This window comes from Hemitrygon akajei, chromosome 13, assembly GCF_048418815.1.
Source record: "Hemitrygon akajei chromosome 13, sHemAka1.3, whole genome shotgun sequence".
Lineage (NCBI taxonomy): Eukaryota > Metazoa > Chordata > Chondrichthyes > Myliobatiformes > Dasyatidae > Hemitrygon > Hemitrygon akajei.
In genome coordinates this window covers 74,670,617-74,693,149 of record NC_133136.1, presented here as the reverse complement: position 1 = coordinate 74,693,149, position 22,533 = coordinate 74,670,617, and the positions used below count along the sequence as shown (strand labels likewise).

Here is a 22,533-nt window from a genome sequence, read left to right as displayed (position 1 = left end):
GGAGATGAGTTTGTTTGAAATTATATTATTGTAGCTGGAGCTGTAGTAAATAATCAATCGTCTAACCAAGGTGACTTTACTGTTTAGATGCTCCAGAGATGAGGGTAGGGCCAGTGAGATGACGTACTCTGTGGACCTCTTTCAGAGGTAGGCAAATGGCAGTGTTTGAGTTGGGCAGTGAGGCTGGAGCTGATGTGTGCTATTACCAGCCTCTCGAGGCACTTCATAATGATGGATGTCAGAGCCACTGGATGGTAGTTATTAAGGCACATTATTTTGTTTTTCTTAGGTACAGAGATGATAGTGGTCTTCTTAAATCCAGTGGGATTGAATCTGGCAGAGGCTAAAAAGGTATACAAATACCCCCACCAGCTGAACTGTGCAGGTCTAAGAACACAGTCAGGGCCACCACCTGTGGCAGGTTCCTTCAATGGATTCATTGTCTGGAAGACTGATCTGATCTGACACCCACAGTATATATTAGTAGACAGCTCAATAAGTAAGGATGATAGATTAATTGAAACAAGGATCGGAGAGCAGGTCCTTTAAATTTTTTTCATCTGGAGAATGTTGTGGGTCTGGAACTCACTGCAAGAAAGGTTGCTGGAGGCAGAAAACTGGAGCACTTGAAAAGAACTTGGATGAGAACTTGCTGTATGATAATTGACAGGGATCATGAGGGATGGAAAGTGAGGTTATCTCTTTTAGGCAGTCGTGGACAGAACGTGAACAAATCACCTTTGTTCCATAACTCTCTGCCGTTCGTCAGTTAAAGCACTGATAACCTATGGAAGTTTTAACTTTGGATTGACGTCCAACAGGTGGGCAAATCATTTATCTGGTTGTGAAACTGAGAATAAATCAATATTTTTATTAATAAGTTATAGTTATCATGAAGAGCTTGAGGAATTTAAGCGTTAGCTGATCTAGCGCTATCTGTAAAGCAATATAGTTGCTATACTTCATAGTTTGCAGGGGTTAGGTTAAATATTATAAAGGATCGGGAAGGGAGTACATCACGTGATTCTTCGTCATTCAGTTCGCTCCCTCGTATTTTGTATATAAACGGTGCTGGAAATGCGAAGTAAATCTCTCGTAATCAACATTGACAGATTTTCTTTAAATTGTCACCTGCTGGAATAGGTGAGCAGACGATTTAAACAGCACACGGCAGTGAATCATCTATTATTTATTGATTGATTGTAAATAAATTTTATTGTTTAAAGTTGTTTTTAAAAGTTTGTTTTGTTATTTAACATATTAAAGTGTGTTTAATTTTCTTCCGTTTTTGTCGTTCACTGTTCTTGTTTTTTTTAATAAGTGTGGTATTTCCAAACAATGTATTCAATGTTCACGAAAACTATGGACCTCCACGCCAGCTCTGGTCGGGATATTTAGCTGATAAAAAAAATGCAGGAACGGAAGGGAAAATCTGGCTCACGCCAACTTCCAGTTGGTCTGTCCTGAAACAAACTAAACCTTTGAATACTGCTCCTTGCAGGCGACTATGGCCCCACGGACTGAAGTGGAGGGCTCGCAGAGCAGTTCAGGAACCTCCGACCACGGCGATGACTCCAAGCCGAGAACGAACGGTGAGTCGTGTCTCCGTCAGCAATGCCCGCGCTCCAGCCTTCTGGCTGACACCGCTCCTGGTTGATTTCACTCTCTTCAACAATTGTTCTTTCAGGGACCATCACCAACGGACCGGTGTTGCTTCCTAGTTATTCCACCATCGCCCTGGTGGAGAATGAGCCCGAGGATCTCTGGGCACTCCCTAAACTCGAAGATACCGGCACCAAGTGGTCAGGTACCTTCCCCTTTACTTCAATGCGCAGACACCTCCAGCTTCGCGCCCTTCTTCCCTGAGTGGTCAACCCCTTTAAATAATAATTCTTGTTGGCAGAACTCAGCACCAAGAGGAAGGTGTTTCGAGTACTGATCGTGGTGTTGAAAATCCTGTCACTTATTGGATTTCTCTACCTCTTCGTCTGTTCGTTGGACGTCCTCAGCTCGGCTTTCCAGCTAGTTGGAGGTGAGAGTTATGGGGTCACAAAGGCTGGCAGATGCTGGAATTTGGAACAATGGACTCCAGCAGGATACAGAAAAGGTTGCAGTTGTTGGAAGCTGGGGCAACATGCAAGGTGCTGGATGCAGGGGTTCCCAACCAGCGGTCCACAGACCCTTTGCTTAATGGTATTGGTCCTTGGTCTAAAGAAAGGTTGGGAACCCCTGTGAGAAATTCGGTGGGTCAGGCAGCATCTGTGGGGCTAAATGGACAGTCGAAATTTTGGGTCCACCGTCCTGATGAAGAGGCTGGACTCGTAACATTGACTAACCATTTCCCTCCGTGGATAGTCCCGAATCCGACGGATTCCTCCGGCATCACGCGTGAGCGCCTCTAGCAGATTATTTGAGATTCTTAGGGGCTCTGTACATGTTTGGCCATCAATGGAGCCTTGAGGGAGGGTGAAAATGGCTTGTTAAAGGCGGGGAGCAACGTCGTTTGCTTTGCAGGATAGGAAGGAAACTGTCCGCCACCCCGATTTTGCGATCTCCGTGCAAACGGGGCATTGGTGACTTGTTCAAATGATGCTGAAGGGTTAATTTTCTCTAATGCATTTGGGAAGGTGTGTGAAGGGAGGCCAATGTTTGGAGAACATGCTGCATTCTTTTTTGCTTAAAGTCCCTTATTGTTCGCTGTTCCCCAGGTAAAGCCGCTGGAGATATTTTCAAAGATAATGTGGTCCTGGCCAACCCTGTCGCCGGCCTGGTGATTGGTATCTTGGTCACGGTCCTAGTTCAAAGCTCGAGTACCTCCTCTTCTATAGTAGTCAGCATGGTGTCCTCAGGCTGTAAGTACAGAATGTTCTAAATCCACCATATCAGTCTGGAGTTCTAGGAGGTACGGCAGTGACTCCTTTCTCTCACTTACCCTATTTACTTTTTTTAAATTTCAGTGTTAGGAGTGCAATCAGCCATCCCAGTGATAATGGGAACCAACATCGGTACTTCAGTGACCAACACCATTGTGGCCTTAATGCAGTCTGGTGATCGAAATGAATTCAGAAGGTAGCTGATCCTCACTTGAATTCCTCCTTTTAAATCCAGGCCAACATTGACTGAGCAAAAGTTATTAGGAGAAAAATATAAGTTCTGTTACCTCAGGCAGTTGACTATGGGTGTTATGTTTATTTTGTTTTATGCCGGGGCAGAAAGGAAAGTTACGGTGATTTTTAAGTGCATGAACAGACCAGTAAAAATGAGGAGATGAAATTTACATAGAGAAATGTGAAGTGATTATTTTGAAAAAAGGAGAAGAAAAAGTAGAAACTAAATGGCTTATTTGTAGAGGAGGCTTGAGGTATACATGAGCTTTGGACTGTGGCTGGACAAGCTGAAAAGGTTGCTAAATACTGATCTGTAGTGCAGTGGAGAATTACCAGGATGAAACCAAGGATGAAATAACTTAGGCGAAGAAGTTGGAGTTCTCCTTTCAGCAAAGACATGATGGTGGTGGTTCAAACCATAAATGGTTTCAATGAATAAAATAGTGAGGAACTGTTTCCCTTGGTAGGATTGGTAACTGGGGGACAGCGTTTAAGATACTTGACAAGAAGACTACAAGTAACTTGTGGGAAAATTGCATGATGCTATGATCCAGAGAATACTGCCTGAAAATCTAATGGAAGCAGATTTATGTTTATTTTCGTATAGGTTTTTGGAAAAGGACAGTGAGGTGATGGATTAGAGCTGACATGAGAATTTCAATTGCATCTTATGCAAATTTATCTAAATTTGTAAGCTGCTTTTGTCAGGGCTTACTAAAAGGATGTGGCTGATAGATCATAGTATGATCATGAAACTCGTGTGCACAATTAAGATTATAGATGTGCTAACTATGTTAACTTTCTTCCCAGGGCCTTTGCAGGTGCAACTGTACATGATTTCTTTAATTGGCTCTCAGTGCTAATCCTGCTGCCAATCGAAGCAGCTTCTGGCTATCTATACCATCTCACTGGTGTTATCATCAAGTCATTTGATATCAAGAATGGTGAAGATGCCCCAGATCTGTTAAAAGTTATTACTGATATTCTCACAAAGCTTATTGTACAGGTAGGCTATTAGTATTGAAGCACTAATCAATATGACAGGGCTGTCCTTTCCCACCTCCCGTGCAGCATGCCTAGCAGGTATAATGTGGACAAAGTGTTGACTATCTCTTAGCCTGATTGAACTTTTCAGCACTTTGTGGTGGAACAAAGAATGAAATGCTTGATACCAATTCTGTAGCTGTTGTCCTGTCCACAAATGTCGAGAGATAGCGTGGATGCTGCTGATATTCGAGACAGCTTGAACCAAAGCTTTGGTTGAGAAAAGTTTACACATCATTTAGTTGACTTCCAACTTCTCTGCAGACTGCATCCAGACCTGCTCTCCCCTTCCCCCTGAACCTCACCAAACTCCAGGATCCCAGTACAAATCTACCTTTATCATCTTATTGTAACAATCTATTGTTGTTAATGGGTGGATACCTCATAAATATTGGCTCATCTAAAACCTTATTATTGCTACTTCTACATGTATGTGTGCTCCAACCAAAGTTCACTCAGCAGCTGTAAGATAGTTATTGTTAAGTGAATCTAATCAGGCATATTAATGAGAGCCAACAATAACTTGTAGTAAGATATCAGGCTTGAATTATAATTCCTTCTACCGTTAAGGTAATTAAAATCACTCCAAGGGTCAGTGGTAGCATGCAACTTTAAAGTCCATAGTTTCCAGTTCTGTTGTAGGGCGTTGGGCATTTTATTGGGCTGACTTTGCAGTGCATTACTGAGAGGGGCTTTTGTAGATGTTAATACCATTTTTGGATAAGACTTTAAACTGATCTTTTATTAATACGTCTATATGGTTAATTTACAGAGCTGGATTGGTGACATACAGTACTTTCCATTTGAAAGATGTGTAATCAGTAAAAACAGAAGGGACACTTTTTGATCTCCCACATAGCACTGTGCTCATTAAGTTGGTGGCCCAAAAGAACAGTGAGAACGTGGTAAAAGTACACATATCAAAAGGTAGCTCTATGAGAAGTGCCTTATTTATTTAAGGAGGAATAGAAGTGGCTGTGTATTTAACCCAGTGAAAGAAAATGTGTACTATATATTTTGGAGGTAAATGAAGAATATTTCTGCATTTGTGATCTTAGTAAACATATTTCCAGCCTCCTTTCTGAGCTACTAACTCTGAATTCTATTTCAAATAGTCAGGATAGTTACACATCTTACAAACTATGGAAGAAAGCCAGGAGTTATTACCTTTACACAGAAAGGAGCCATTTAACTGACTGGTCCATGTCAACTCTGAGACAAAAAATAACATCAGTCCCAATACCTCACCTCCTTCATTCCCTGTAGCCCTACAACTTTCTCTCTCTTGCATCTTCATCGATTCCTCTTTGTTCCCTTATTTACACTAAGGAATAATTCACAGAAGCCAATTATCACCACATCTTTGGGATGTAGGAAATAAACAGCAGAAAATTCACATAGTAACATACAATGCAGCAAACACAGGAAAGGCAAGGTTGGTGCCAGCTCCCTGGAGTTGCGAACCAGCAGTTTGAATGCAAGCAGTTAGTGCTGTCCCACAGCTCCACTGAGCTGGGTACGATCCTGATCCTGGCTACTATTACACAGAGTTTGCACATCCTTTCAGTTACGAGATGGGTTTCTTCCCATATCCCAAAAACATACTGTATTTTACCCCTTACTGTAGGAAAATGGCAAAAAGAATCGAAGGGAAATGGGTGAGCATATGAGAAAGGATAAGTTGCCGGTCTGAAGGAAAGAAGGAGGGGTTTAGATAATGGGACTGATGGAATCATTCTTTTGGCACGGACATGATAGGGCAAATAGTTTCCTTCCGTGTTGCACCCTGGAAGAAATAAAACACCATTTGTTGCACATTTGGGCTTTGTTCTTCCAGGATTTCATTATATCTTTTAAGTAGCATGCATTTTTCAGCATTGTTGGTATGTTTCCAATCACAATCAATTCACTGCTGCTATTACAATTGTCCATACAGCAGGCAGAAAGCTGGTAGTGTTAACCTTCACTGTGAACTGTGGAGTGCTGTCTTATTTTTAAAAAATAGTTTTTCTTCTTTATCACTTGTCTGCATTTTGAAAGAATTCTGTGGAGTTTATGGTGAAGAGTTTGATATAGTAGTTGTAATAGTTATTTTTTAAACAGTCCCAAAGCTTCTCTTTTCATAATGTACACTTCTCCCATTAGACATACCTCAAAACCAATGCTAAACCTTGGGCTATCTCACCTTGTATTTTTTCATGTACCTCCATGTTGAATATTGCTTGCCAAAGGTCCTGTTGTTTATAGTAATGGGTATACCTACCTGTGGTATAAATGCCATGGAAATTAGCTTTCCACAGTAGCAGCACATTACTTTATAAACACAAGTACTTTATAATATCAACTTAAACTAATATAAATTATACATAGTTTACACAATGAAATAAACAAAATAAACTTAACAACATTAATGTAAGTTGAGAGAAAGTAAAGAAATATAAAAAGAAGAGGTAGTGTTACAGTGTTCCAGCCAGGTCAGTAAAAGATCCTGACGGCAATGAGGAAGAAGCTGTTGTTGAATCTTATGTTTAGGTCTTCAGGCTCCTGTACCACCTGCCCTTTGGCAGTATTGAGAAAAGGGCATGGTCCACATGATAGTGACACTTAATGATGGATGTTGCCTTCCTGAGACATCACCTCTTCATCTTGGAGGGAGGAGGCGTAACCATGATGGAACTGGCAGAGTCCACTACTTTGTACCCATTTGTCCCTGTGCTTTGGTGTTTCCATGCCAGGCTTTGATGTAACCTCTCAGAATGGTTTCCATTGTATAGCTGTAGAGGTTTGTTAGAGTTTTTGATGGTATGACAAATCACTGAGAAAATAGAGACTAATGCATGCCTTATTCTTGGTTGCATCTATATGCTGCGTCCAGGATAGGTCCTCCAAGATGTTGACAGCCAGGAATTTGAAGCTGCTCATTCTTTCTATCAAAGACCTCTCAAGGAGGGGCATTCACCTGACTTCCCCTTCCTAAAGTCCACAAGCAGTTCCTTGGTTTAGTTGATGTTGAATGCAAGGTTGTTGTAACAACACCGCTCAATCAGCTGACCTATATCACTATTGTAAGCCTCCTTGTCACTATCTATGATTCTGCCATCAACAGTGGTGTCATCAGTGAATTTGTAGATGGCATTGGAGCTATACTTAGATTTACTGTCATAGATATAGGGAGAGAAGAGCAGGATCTAGGCAAGCAGCCCTGAGCTACACCTGTGTTAATGATTAATGAGGAAATTGCTGTTTCTTTTTTCACTTCTCCAGAATCAGAATCAGGTTTAATATCACTGGCATCTGTCATGAAATTTGTTGTTTTGCGGCAGCAGAATATAGCAAAATATAGTAATAAAAACTATAAATTACAATAAAAGGTATATATAAAAAAGAAAATTAAATAAGTAGTGCAAAATGAGAGGAACAAATACAAAGGTAGTGTTTGTGAGTTCATTGTTCATTCAGAAATCTGATGGTGGAGGGGAAGAAGCTGTTCCTGAAATATTGACTGCATGTCCTCAGGCTCCGGTATCTCCTCCTTGATGGTGGTAATGAGAGGGGGACATGTCCTGGGTGATGGGAGTCCTTAATGATGGATGCTGCTTTTTTTGAGGCATCACCTTCTGAAGGTGTACTGGATGCTGTGGAGGATAATGCCCATGATGGAGCTGGCAGAGATTTCTTCTGCTCCTATGCAGTGGCTTCTCCACACTGGATGGTGATGTTACCAGTTAGAATCTTTTCCACAGTGCATTTGTAAGAGTTGGCGAGTTCTTTGGTGACATACCAATTCTCGCCAAACTCTTAATGAAATATAGTTCCTGTCACGCCTTCTTTGCAATTGCAAAATATGTTGGGCCCAGGATAGATCCTCAGAGATGCTGACACCCAGGAACTTGAAACTGCTCACCCTTTCCACTTGGGATTTCTCATTGAGGACTGATGTGTGTTCCCTTCCTGAAGTCCACAATCAATTCCTTGGTCTTACTGATGTTGAGTGCAAGGTTGTTGCTGTGACAACATTCAACCAGTTGTTCTAAATCACTTCTGTATGCCTCCTCTTCAACATCCTAATTTCTGCTAACTATAATTGTGTTGTCACCAAATTTATAGATGGCATTTGAGTTGTGCTCAGCCACACAATTGTAGGTGTAGAGAGAGTAGAGCAATGGGCTAAGCACATACCCTTGAGCTACGCCAGAGTTGATAGTCAGCAAGATGTTATTTCTGATCTGCACAGAACGTGGTCTCCCAGTGATGATATCAAGGATCCAGTCGCAGAGGGAGGTACAGAAACCCAGGTTTTGGAGCTTGTTGATGAGAACTGAGTGTACAAGTGTGTGGAACATTGAACTGTAATCAGTAAACAGCGGCCTGACGTAGATATTGCTGTAGTTTTGGTGATCCAAGTCAAGTGAAGAACCAGTGAGTTTGTATCCACTGTAAACTTATTGGGGCAATAGGCAGATAGCAGCAGATTCAGGCCCTTATTCAGGCAATGAGTTGATTCTAGTCATGACCAACCTCTCAAAGCATTACGTCACAGTAGATTTGAGTGCAACTGGGACAGCTTACCCTGCTCTTCTTGGGCACTGGTATGATTGTCGCCCTTTTGACCCAGGTGAGAACCTTCGACTATGGCAGTGAGAGGTTTAAGATGTCCTTCAACACTTCTGCTAGTTGGTTAGTGCGCGATTTCAGAGCTGCACTAAGTACCCCATCAGGGCCTCATGCCTTACGAGGGTTCATCCTCTTGAAAAATGCTCTGATGTCAGTCTGCAAAACAGTGATCACAGGGTCACGAGATGCTACAGGGATACGCACAGGTGTAATTTTATTCTCCTTTTTATGTGTGCATAAAAGGCATTGAGCTCATTTGGGTGTGAAGCATTACAATACTTCATGATGTTAGGTGTCACTTTGTAAAGTAATGGCCTGCAAACCCTACCAGAGCTGATGTGCAACCAATTCCATCTCTAACCTCAATCTGAATCATCTTTACACCCAAAAGAAACAGGTGGTGATTTTGGGAACAGAAGGTCAAATTGCTCGTGGTATTTTAAATTCAGTTTTAAAAAATAGGAACTGGAAACAAATGCTGATATTGGTAAAAGTCAGCACAAACCTGTCGGATCTCAGTCAAAGCTCAATCACTTTAATAGTGATTAATGGGACCAAACTTCATATCCCTAACCTATCTGACTCCTGTCCCAGACCAATAAAAATAACTCTTAACTACCTTCACAAGCGTTCCACCTGTATTAAAAAAAACTGCAAGAATACGCAAGGAAATCTGCAGATGAGCAGCAAGTAATATCCTTGCCCATAGCCCTGTTCCTCAAGTATATTTTTTTCTTTAAAGTCATTAATTCCATATTCAATGGCAAACAAAAATCAATGTCTGGGTTCTTTTTGATTCCTCTAAGTTATAAAGTCATTATGTCATTTCAGCTGGACAAATCTGTAATAAATGATATAGCAACGGGAAATCCAGAAGCGGCAAACAAAAGTCTCATCAAAGAATGGTGCAAGACCACAACTAAGCTGGCAAGTGAACACGAAATATAGTTAATCTCGTGCATAATACAATGAGTAACCAACTGTGATTTACAAGTATTATCCGTCTGGTACAGTGACAGCTTGTATAAGCATTTTTGCAAAAATTAGTACAACATTATTGAGTAATAGCGAAGAGGTACAAATTATAAGTTTAAAAGTTTTCAAACTCAAACATGAGGAAATCTGCAGATGCTGGAAATTCAAGCAACACACACAAAAAGCTGGTGGAACACAGCAGGCCAGGCAGCATCTATAGGAAGAAGTACAGTCGACGTTTCGGGCCGAGACCCTTTGTCAGTCCTTTCTGTGTGCGTTGCTTAAAAGTTTTCATTTTTGTTAACTTGGCCCAGAATTAGTGGAATCTCTGTGTAAAACATAGAAACATAGCAAACCTACAGCACAATACAGTCCCTTCGGCCCACAGTGCTATGTCGAACATATACTTACTTTAGAAATTGCTTAGGGTTACCCCTCACCCTCTATTTTTCTAACCTCCATGTACCTAGCCAGGAGTCTCTTAAAAGACCCTACTGTATCAGCCTCCATGGCAGCCTATTCCATGCACTCACCACTCTCTGCGTAAAAAAGACTTAACCCTGACATCTTCTCTGTACCTATTTACAAGCACCTTAAAACTGTGCCTTCTTGTGTTAGCCATTTCAGCCCTGGGAAAAAGCCTCTGACTACACACATGATCTCTCATCATCTTATACACCTCTATCAGGTCACTTCTCATCCTCCACCGCTCTAAGGAGAAAAGGCCAAGTTCACTCAACCTATTCTCATAAGGCATGGTCCCTAATCCAGGCAACATCCTTGTAAATCTCCTCTGTACCCTTTCTATGGTTTCCACATCCTTCCTGTACTGAAGTGACCAGAACTGAGCACAGTGCTCCAAATAGGGACTGTCCAGGGTCCTATATAGTTGTAACATTGCCTCTCGGCTCTTAAGCTAAAATCTCACGGTTGGTGAAGGCCAATGTCTTTTTAACCGTATGTCTTTTTAACCATAGACTCAACCTGCACAGCAACTTTGACTGTCCCATGGACTCAGACCCCAAGATCCCTCTGATCCTCCAAAATGCCAAGAGTCTTACAATTAATACTATATTCTGCCATCATATTTGACATACCAAAATGAACCAACTCATACTTATCTGGGTTGAACTTCATCTGCCATTTCTCAGCCCAGTTTTGCATACTATCAATGTCCCACTGTAACCTCTGACAGCCCTAAACATTATCCACAATACCCCCAACCTTTGTGTCATCAGCAAATTTACTAACCCATCCCTCCACTTCCTCATCCAGGTCACTTATAAAAATCATGAAGAGAAGGGGTCCCAGAACAGATCCCTGAGGCACACAACTGGTCACTGACCTCCATGCAGAGAATGACCCGTCTACAACCACACTTCGCTTTCTGTGAGCAAGCCAGTTCTGGATCCACAAAGCAAGGTCCCATGGATCCCATGCCTTCTTTCTTTCTCAATAAGCCTTGCATGGGGTACCTTATCAAATGCCTTGCTGAAATCCATATACACTACATCTACTGCTCTACCTTCATCAACATGTTTAGTCACATCCACAAAGAATTCAATCAGGCTCGCAAGGCACGTCCTACCTTTGACAAAGCCATGCTGACTGTTCCTAATCATATTATGCCTCTCCAAATGTTCATAAATCCTGCCTGTCAGGATCTTCTCCATCAGCTTCCCAACCACTGAAGTAAGACTCACTGGTCTATAATTTCCTGGGCTATCTCTACTCTTGAATAAGGGAACAATATCTGCAACCCTACAATCCTCCAGAACCTGTCCCATCCCCATTGATGATGCAAAGATCATTGCCAGAGGCTCAGCAATCTCCTTCCTCGCCTCCCACAGTAGCCTGGGGTACATCCTGTCCGGTACTGGAGACTTACCAACTTGATGCTTTCCAAAAGCTCCAACACATCCTCTTTCTTAACATCTACATGCTCAAGCTTTTCAATCTACTGTAAGTCATCCCTACAGTTGCCAAGATCCTTTCCTGTAGTGAATACTGAAGCAAAGGATTCATTCAGTACCTCTCCTATCTCCTCTGGTTCCACTTACATTTTTCCACTGTCACATTTGATTGGTCCAGGAGAGGAATTTTGAGTCAAGCCTCTTTCTCCAATTTTTTTTTTGGGGTAAAATATTCTTCCAGGAAAATGGTCTTATGCCATAGGATGGAGATAGCTCTTTTTGATTTTTTATATAAGTTCAAGCTAATGTTTGGAACACAATAAAAGCAGCTAAAGATATAAGTTAGTGTAGACTGTTAAGGTTATAAAAATAGGACCAGGAGTATATTGATATGCTCCTGGGGTCTGCTCCAACCTTCAATATGATCATAACTGATCCAACTTATTTCAGGTTCACTTTCTTGCCTTTGACTCTAAAGCTGTTGATTCCCAATCTATCCCAGTTTTGAATAAATTTAAGGATTTATCCTCCACAGTGTGCTTACTCAAAAGCTCATTAACCTTCAACAGAAGAAATTCATCCTTATTTCAGTCTTAAATGGATCCTGAGGAGATGACCTCACACCCTAGACTCTCCCACAAGGAGAAACATCCTTCCAGTATTAAAAATATAATGTAACTAACAAAAGTTCTGAAGTTGTGATGATTAAGAATGGTCAAAAGTGTCAAAAGAAAGCAGCTGATGGAAAAAAGTACAGGTTATAAGCTGTGAGCAGGAAGGTACATAAGGAACTGATATACCCACAGTGAAAATCTGAGCAAAACACTTAAGAAAGAAACAAAAAACTATTGTTGTCTATAAAGGAATGATAAAGGACAAAGAAAATAAAAGATTGTTCTTGTGGAAAATTGGCAATAAGTATCAGGTTTATGATAGGATACAGAACAAAATATCTTGCAAAACTTGATAGTTAAGCAGAATTAGGCACTGCTGATGTAGTTGAGTTGAGCTGCTGACAGCATTAGCTTGGAGAAAGAGGTTACTTATTACTGAAATGATTACTGAATGTCTCTTGCTCATAGGTTGAAAAAAATGTGACTGTCCCCAGTTATCTCAATTGCACATCATCTGAATTTTGCTGGAGTGATGGCAATAAAATCTGGACTTTGAAAAATATATCAGAAACAATAAATATTGAAAAATGTAAGTATAATTTAATAAACCTAATGCACATTGGCAGTTTCAAAATGAAGAGGCTTCAATAAAGTCTGTGTAAATAAACATTTGGTAGAGTATAGGATACTGGATTAGATATGAATAGATTAAACTACTTCAAGACACTCTTTAAAAACTGTTTAGCTTATATCTTCTCCTTTAGCTCTGGGTAGATTTCCAGCTTGTCAATTCTTAAGCAATTAATCATCTTGTAGCTTTTTTTATTTCATTCACTGTAAATGAAAAATTCTATCCATTCACATGCCTTATTTAGAAAATACAAACGTGGTTTCAAAGTGTACTCTGTTATAAAGTATTAATCCTTAACATAGAGACATTTAGAAGCATTTCAGAATATTAATATGACAATTAATTAATACATTGTTTCTGGTTTACTTTTTAAATTTTAGGCCACCATCTATTTGTGAATACAACCATTTCGGATTTAGGAGTTGGTCTGATTCTTCTTGCAGGCTCTCTCTTAATCCTGTGCAGCTGCTTAATACTTATTGTTAAGCTTCTCAATTCCATGTTAAAAGGACAGGTTGCTACAGTTATCAAAAAAGTTATTAATACAGGTAAATGGAACAAAAAGTTGGAACATGAGATAAATTGATATTTTTCTACCTTTCTTCACTTCCATGCTGTGTAGTTTAGGATTACATTTTGCCTCCTTCACTTAGTGGTTTTCTAGTTCTAGCATGGCTGAAATTATTAATAATTGGTTATATTTTACAAATAATTGTTTTATTTTACTGGTTTTTAGGCAATGTTCAACATTAAACATTACTGGGTATTCTGGGTATTTGTAAACAATGGCATTGTTATTTTTCTGAATATCAAAATATATTTCAAAATACAAATTTATATAAAATTCCATTTGATTTTATGGCAATTTTCAACCTTCCAGTTTGGGAACAGCATGCTGGAGTGAGTTCCTGCAAGTTAAAGATTATGGGTGGCTTTAGTTAGTGAAATCAATCCGATTAAAGGAGTGAAATCTTTGCATATTTTTACAGGACAAAAAATAACTTTAAATTACTGTTAAAGCAAATTGTTTGAAAGCTATCTTAATTGTTCTGGTGATTTTATTTTGATGCAGTACAAGTTAACCAGAGATGCTTGGGTATTATAATATTTCCATACAAATTTTGGATATGTTCATTCATTTTTATAAAATACAAATATATTTTTTTAAACCTGTTCTAAGAAATTATGTAATAAATAGGAGAGTTCAGCCCAATGCATGACTTATAAAAATATAATTTTAATATTAATAAATGATTTTTTACAAAACTGTACACATTAAGAGCAAGGACAATTTCAATGTAGTGGAAGGTTACCCCTATTTTACGCTGATGTAATTTAATCGTTATCTTGCAAATCTTACATTTAGTTATTTGAATATTCTTAGTAAAATTCAATGTACATGTCAATATCCAAAATGCATGCAATATTCTCAAAGAATGATATGCTAGTTACTTTTCAGTAGTTTATATGTGGGTTTATATAGGCAAAAAGAACACATTCATTTAAACTCTAATCTTTTTTGCAGATTTCAGATATCCATTTGGCTGGGTAATGGGATATATAGCCATTGCTGTCGGTGCAGGAATGACCTTTGTTGTTCAAAGCAGTTCTATTTTTACCTCTGCTCTTACTCCATTAGTTGGTAAGTTTAGGAGGAAAATGTAATTTTTGGTAAAATAGAGAAGTAGTAATTAAAATATTTGAACTTATTGTGTTTTGACTATAATTTTTGTTTTTATCCTCCTGACAGGAATTGGTGTGATTAGTATTGAGCGATTCTATCCTCTTACACTGGGTTCCAATATTGGTACCACTACAACTGCTATTATAGCAGCTCTTGCCAGTCCGGGAGAAACATTAGCTAACTCTTTACAGGTGAGCTACGGACAGACCAGCCAATTTTAGTACGTGTTATTTTGCATACTGTGCTGTCTCTTAGTCTTTAGGATGGCATTCCATGGGACTGAATTAATAATCAGAGAACACAAACTTCACTTAAACATCTTTTCCAAATATGGCAACTAACAACAATCAACAATTCTAGATTAAATCCAATCTTTTGTTCAAGTGTTTATTTTTTAATAAATGAATATAGTTTATCAATGCTGCAAAAAGTACTTGGGGGGGGGGGAGTTTGCTTTTGTTTCATGTAGCCAGTTGTTATGACTCTGAGATCTGTGAGTTTTTGTCAAGGATTGTCAATCCTTCGCTTGCCCAGAATTTAACATACAACATTGGAACAGGACAACACAGGAACAGGTGCTTCAGTCCATGAAGTTGTACCAAACTGATTAAGTTAATGATGCCTAATTAAATTAATCCCTTTTGCCTCACATAGTCTCTGTCCTTTCTGCATATCCATATGCCGATATATGAGCCTCTTAATTGCCCTTATCATACCTATGTCGACCACCAACCCCAGCAGCACATTCCAGGTACCCACCAATTTCTCTCATATTTTTAAAATTTGCTCTGCACATCTCCTTTGAACTTTTGAACTCTCTCCTCACCATAAGTGCATGTTGTCTCATATTGGATATTTTGACCATGGAATGTTGCCTCTCTTAATTTTATAAATTTTATGTTAACTTCTTGTTTTACTCAGATTGATTCGTTGAAGAGTGACCTATCACAACAGTTGTGTGTAATTTCCCCATCCCTGAGTTGCCAAAGTTAACTGCAGCAGACTCAGAGGCCACTTATCCAAAATTAGCTAAATTATCAATGGAATTGATTGAAATTTAGAGGATAACGGTTTGTCAGGAGAGTTGATAACCACATTTGAGATTTGTTTCCAAAGTACTTAGGAAAAATGATTATTTTTGTCTCATGTAGCTGGTTGTTGTGATTGGGACTTTTTGAAATGGTGGTGGAAGCTGACTCGTTAAAGACTTACAAATTACTCGAGCAGGAGAAATTTAAATTTGCAACTTTGTGATAAGACCAAGAAGGTAGAAGTGGGATTGATAAAATAGCTTCTTCAAGGAAGCCATCCTTGTTGCTTTTAAATTAAATTTCCATAGATGTAGCCTGACCTGCTGAGTTCCCCTAGCATTTTGTGTGAGCTGCTGTGGATTTCCAGCATCTACTTAATCTCTTGTGTTTATTCAAATGCACCTAATCATTAACAGCTCTAACATTAATAAAAGTATATACCAAATATTCAATTATAGTTTTTTTAATGTTGAAAAATAGATTTTAACTGTATTTTAAATCTTTTTTATCTTTATAGATTGCTTTGTGTCATTTCTTTTTTAATATCTCTGGAATCATCATTTGGTATCCTATACCATTCATGCGCCTGCCCATCCGTCTAGCCAAAGCACTGGGAGTATATACCTCCAGATTCAGGTGGTTTGCAGTTGTCTATTTGATTCTGTGCTTCCTGCTGCTCCCTCTGATTATATTTGGACTGTCAGTTGCTGGTTGGCAGGTTCTGACTGGAGTAGGTGTTCCTGTTGTGGTGTTTACAATCATTGTAATTATTATCAATATTATGCAAACTAAATGCCCAAGATACCTGCCAAAGGTGTTACAAACGTGGGACTTTCTACCAATCTGGCTGCATTCCTTGACACCATGGGACAGAATTATACAGCGTGTTATGAGACATTGTTCTACTCGGTGTTGTGGTAAGTGTGGATGCTGTAAGAATGATGAGGAAAGCCTTGACAGAATCGAAAAGCAAACCAAATCTTTTGAAGTTTACGAAAATTCAGTAAATTTAGAGAATGAGAAACAAGATATTAAGACATCCCTACCTGTAGAAAATGAAACAAAAGTTAATTCAACAGTTATGTAGCAACTGGACCACTGGATCACTTAAATGCGCCTTTGCAAAGTGGTGCATTTTTTAAAAGGTTTATCCAGTATGAGTTCCTGTCACTTCGGATATTCTGAATAGTTAGTGCTATTAACAATATTTCTGGTTGAAGTGATTCTTTCACCAATTCATATTGTCTTCTATTCAATCATTGCCCTAAGAGCAAACCTTCATTATAGCATATATGAACAAATGTGTAAATTGGTGTTCTAAATTCAATGTGTAGCTTTAAAAAGGTACAACTTCTTTACCCCAGGTGCTACTTGAAAAGCAATGACAGAAATGTTGACAGTTTTTCTGTGTTTCCTTGTTGACTTGTATTTAGCAGGAGATTTGTAATTTCATGGTGCCAAAGAATTCTCTCCCATTTGTGGAAAATAATTTCAAAATACACTTATCTGGATTAAATACAAGTTCCAAAAGGTAAGGGATGGGGGGGGGGGGGGGGGGGGGGAGGGATGCAGAACCTTCAATATTTCTCAACTGATTGAAAGAAATAGTTGTTAACGAACAGTGAGCACTCATGTCAGTGTTCAAATGCTACTGAGGTAAAACTGTACTTATATCTCTCATTGTAAATGTCACCGGTTCTGCCCAATTTTGGCACATTTGGTTTTGTTCGCTTCAGTGGAAGCGAATGTGTAGTGGTTGAGTAGAACGAGAGGCAGACACACTAGTAACACAGGTGGATTTCTGCCCACAGATTCATCCAGTCTCAAGACTGGGGTTCCAGATATAAATTACTGAAGGTCAAGTTCAAATTATTTATGGTACATCAATTCTGTTGGATGGTGCTATAATAATCATTCTTGCTTGTGGAGTTCTCAATGAATTGTTTTATTCACTTCCAAGTTTTGACAAGTTGAATTAGATCAAGGCAATGAAAAAATAGTTACCAGTTTGAAACTCTTCCATCACATGTCCAACTAGTGATTTCACTTTTGGGGATTCAATATGGTACCGGAAGCTACAAAGTTGAATCAAAATATAACTAATATGCCACTTCCTAGATATTTTGAAGTGGTGATGAGTAAGGGGCATTCAAACAAGGCAGCATGAACCTTTTGGCAGAATGCAACATTCCCAGCTGGATTTCACAGTTGTATTTCCAACCTTGGCCAGGAAATATTGCTACCAACTGAACTTCAGGATTTCTTCAACAGAGATAAATGCAGGTCTGTGGAATAATCCATCTCTGGGCCAAGCAGTGACTGGCAGGATCATTCCTATCTGACAGCCAAGGAAAGTGTGGTGGTAGCAAAACTGGCAGTGAGAAGGCTAAGGAAAGTGAAATAATGTTTAAAAAATGGACTCCCCTAAACTGTAAATTTGTCAGGAGACATTAAAGAGGCTTATAAATATTCTTTTATTGTTTTTTATTAAAAAGATATCTAATTTATGTATTGAATGAGTAGTTTCATAAACGTGCACTAACATGTTAGTTTGAATAATGGACATTTGTGTATATTTTGTTACTTATTTTTCTATTGTATTGTAGATTTTAAACAGCATCTAATGTGTGATTTAAAATATACATTAAGTACATTACCAAAATAAATTGTTCTTGTGATTTTTTTTTTACCAACTTGCTTTCACTTGTGGAAATGCCACCATTTCTCTGTGTAAGCACCAGTATATTTTCAGTCCTCCACATGGATTTACTGACTGTGCTACGCTGGCTGTACTTTGTTACCGGATGTCCTCAGATTCCCCAGCATTTACACTTAGCAATCTGTCTTTGGACCCTTCATTGCCGAGGATTTCAATGAGGAGTGTAGGGCTATGGGGAAGAAACTTACCAAAATACCCCTATATTCTTGCACCCAAAGATGCAGATTAAAGCTGAGAGCCTTCTGGAGGAGCTACAGGGGTGAAGGCTTTGCTGAGGAAATTTGTGGGCAGGGATTTTTTTTAAGCTCAGCCGTTTGATCCAGTTGCACCACTTTCAAGTGGTGGCTACAGGTGCATCACAGTAACAAACTACATATTTGCAGGAATTACTTATTTTTTATTAAGAGATACAGCATGGTAATAGGCTTTTGTAACACAATGAGAAGGCACCACCCAATTACAACCACGTGACCAAATAACTGATCTAACTCATACATCTTTGGAACGTGGGAGGAAACTGGAGCATCCGGAGGAAACCCACACAGTCACAGGGAGATTGTACAAACTCCTTACAGATAGTGATGGAACTGAACCCAGGTCATTAGTGTAAATCTAACCACTATGCTATCGTGCTGACCCAATCCTCTGATCACTCAGAGGTTCGAATCTTTAACCAGGTTCTCATAGGTCCAGGATGCAAAAAGGTGCATTTTAAAAAGTTTTTAGAATTCCAATGAATTTTTTTCTCAATGTATTTATTAGTCTACACAAATACCTCAGTGACTGATTATGACTGATTGACATCTTAAAGTCTGCATGATCTTTGGATATGCAACAGTGAAGCTTTGAACCCATTGATGACTAAGTAAGCTTATTCTGTCATAAATTAAGTCATTAACCTGTACGATGCTAAGCATGAAAGGAATAGATAAGTGAGGAGCTTTGAGGAAGTGGGTGGGTGAACATTGGGGTGATGGTGTAGCCAGTTTTCTCCAACATATGGTGGAAACCTTTCTTCTCATGATCAGAAATGCTGTAGTGAGATCCAAAAAAAGCAAGATGAGTGGTATTTTGTTTTCTCTAAACTCTTCTCAGATTTGGTGAAGGGAGAAGATGCTGCCTACTATGAATCTCTGCATTCTAAAGTCTTGTTTTGATTCCATATGCACTTGGTTAGTTCTTCAGAAGCATTCTTTAAAGTGATTCTGACTTGGATCTTTCCAGTGTCTCTAAGGAGTGTGATACCTTGGTAGCTGTAGCAGTCTCTATGCTCACACATGTTCTAATACAACAGGATATTTGTGAGAGGGACGGGCTATTTAGTTAAGAATACAGATGACAATTTCTAAGCTCTTTCCAGGTGCTTTCTTACCTGCAAGGAATCGATAGTCTTTCGGAGCTCAGTTACTGAAGGTATCGCATACTCATTCATGGCGGATCATTACAGAAGACCAGTAAGCACAGGAAACACAGCTCAGAATTAGGTTCCTCCCTGCAAACCATTTGCTTGGTGGATCTGTAGATTCAGATGGGTGTCTGTGGTGGAGGGGCAAGTCCTTTCTTAAAGCAAGATGTAGCGATCTCTTTCACTAGGAATCTGATACCGCTTTTCATGATATGTCTCTGCTTTTTCACAACCGCATTGCTTGTCATAAGGAATTGATCTGTATGACAAGTTACTGCATTTTTTGTTTTAATGACATTTGCCATTTGTTACGTGGGTTTCAAACCAAACTTTATCCCTATTTTTCTATCATTAAATGTGGTTGCAGTATCATAATGACCAACTGGTATCCTAAGAAGGTTGGCGTCATTCAATGTCTGTAGTGAGATGCTGAAGATGTTCTATAGGTCAGTTGTGGAGAGCGCCCTCTTCTTTGTGGTGGCGTGTTGGGGAGGAAGCATTAAGAAGAGGGACGCCTCACGTCTTAATAAGCTGGTAAGGAAGGCGGGCTCTGTCGTGGGCAAAGTACTGGAGAGTTTAACATCGGTAGCTGAGCGAAGGGCGCTGAGTAGGCTACGGTCAATTATGGATAACTCTGAACATCCTCTACATAGCACCATCCAGAGACAGAGAAGCAGTTTCAGCGACAGGTTACTATCGATGCAATGCTCCTCAGACAGGATGAAGAGGTCAATACTCCCCAATGCCATTAGGCTTTACAATTCTACCGCCTGGACTTAAGAACTTTTTAAAAGCTATTATTAATGCTTTTTGAGATAGTGATTTAGATGCATATCATATTCTTTACTGAGTTAAGTATTGTATGTAATTAGTTTTGCTACAACAAGTGTATGGGACATTGGAAAAAAAGTTGAATTTCCCCATGGGGATGAATAAAGTATCTATCTATCTATCTATCTATCTAACTGCATTGATTCCCAAGCTTTGTCAGTGTTACTTGTCAATTGAAAAGCATAATCTGAATGTTGTGAAAAGCTACTTACATTTGTCATCATCTTTGGTACATAGAACCCTGATGTATGGTGGCCATTCAGTTTAAATTTAGGTAATGGCACAGACAGCAGACGATGTATGGGAATTACTGCTGTATTTAGTATTACTTGGTTGTAATTCAACCAGATATATTAAACATTTTTATTTAAAAGCAATTTAGAATTGAGTAAAATCACAAATGATAAATTGACACTGTGACATTAAATTGATATTTATTGCAATAAAACTATTTTGGATGTATTAATCACCAAGTTCCTATTGCTTCCCTGGACAGAGAATTCCACAGATTTGCTACTGTCTGGGAAAAGAAGTCCCTCCTCATCTTTATTTTAAATCTACCCCCCCAAAATCTTGAAGCTATGTTCCCTAGTTCTGGTCTAAACTACCATTGGAAACAAATTTCCTGCTTCTATCTTAAAGATATCTTTCATAATTTCATATGTTTCTATAAGATTCCCTCTCATTCTTCTGAATTCCAGCAAGTACAGTGCAAATCAATCTTTCCTCATAGGCTAATGATCACAACCCAGTGAAACTTCTCTGCACCACTTTGAAAGTCTATATATATTTTCTCAAGTAAGGAGAACAAAACTGCATGCAATACCCTAGGTGTGGCCTCACCAGTACCTATACTGCTGCAGCATAACCTCCCTGCTCTTAAATTTAATCTCCCTAGCAATGAAGGGCAACATTCCTTTTGCCTTCTCGACATCCTGTTGTACCGGCAAACCAACTTCAGTGATTCATGCACAAGCACTCCCATAAGCATGTGTTGGCCCTCTGTACAACACCATCGTGCAATCATTCACCATTTTGTTAATAATTTGATCTTCTATTTTTCCTTCCAAAGCGGATGACCTCTCATTTAGCAACATTGTGTTCTATCTGCCAGATTCTTGCATACTCAATTAACCTATGTATATCACTCTGCAGACTTTCTGCATCCTCTGCACAATTTGCTTTTCCACTTTATTTAGCACCATCAGTAAACTTGGATATGCCATACTTGGTTTCCTATTCCATATCATTAATGCAAATAGTGCAGGCTCATCAACAAACCCTGTGGCACTCCACTCACCACTGATTTCCTACCAGAGAGCACTTGTTTATCCCAACTCTCTGTGCCATCTGCTAGCTAAGCAATCCTCTTTCCATGCACTGCAATCTTATGGAAAAGTATTTTACATGGCACTTTATTAAATACCTTCTGAAAATCCAAGTATACAACATTATTCTGTTCCCCTCCATCCACTGTGCTCATTATATTCTTAAAGAACTCCCATAAGATTGTCAAATAGGACTTGCCCTTTCCAAATCCATTCTGTGTCTGCCTGATGGAACCACTTCTATCCAGGTGTCTCAATATTTCTTCCTTAATTAAGTTTCAAGCACTTTCCCAACTATAGACATTAAGCCAACTGTTTTATAGTGATCTTTCTTTTGTATTTATTGTTTTGTAAACTGTGGCATGGCATTCACCATCTCCCAATTTTTCAAGACCTCCCCAGAATCCAAAGAATTTTGGTAAATTATCAGAAACACTTCTACTATAACTTCCACCATTTCTTTCCTTACCTTGGGATGCACTTAATCAGGACCAGGAGATGCAAATTAGTTACAGCAGAAACTCAGGAAGAAAATAACTTTCCAAATTAAGGGCAATTTTGACAGAGCAGCAATTGTATCCAAAATAGAATTTCTGCACCCTGCCCATGACGTCAATTGAATCTAAGCAAGGAAAGA

General features: G+C 39.1%; 1 protein-coding gene across 1 annotated transcript; it reads left to right on the top strand.

The window, feature by feature from the left end:
• Positions 1-839: 839 nt before the first annotated feature.
• LOC140737976 (sodium-dependent phosphate transport protein 2B-like) lies at positions 840-17,149 on the top strand. Its single transcript, XM_073064885.1, has 13 exons — positions 840-1,143; positions 1,502-1,592; positions 1,688-1,807; positions 1,904-2,032; positions 2,709-2,852; positions 2,958-3,069; positions 3,918-4,113; positions 9,597-9,692; positions 12,736-12,856; positions 13,279-13,446; positions 14,424-14,540; positions 14,649-14,773; positions 16,131-17,149. The coding sequence occupies exons 2-13, from the start codon at positions 1,508-1,510 to the stop codon at positions 16,698-16,700; spliced, it is 1,983 nt and encodes a 660-aa protein (XP_072920986.1). The 5' UTR covers positions 840-1,143; positions 1,502-1,507; the 3' UTR covers positions 16,701-17,149.
• The last annotated feature ends 5,384 nt before the right edge of the window (positions 17,150-22,533 follow it).

Coding starts and splice junctions, on each gene's coding strand:
- LOC140737976 (XM_073064885.1), top strand. CDS start 1,508: ATGGCCCCACGGACTGAAGTGGAGGGCTCGCAGAGCAGTTCAGGAACC. Junction 12,857..13,278: donor AACAATAAATATTGAAAAAT/GTAAGTATAATT, acceptor TTTAAATTTTAG/GCCACCATCTATTTGTGAAT. Junction 14,774..16,130: donor CATTAGCTAACTCTTTACAG/GTGAGCTACGGA, acceptor TTATCTTTATAG/ATTGCTTTGTGTCATTTCTT.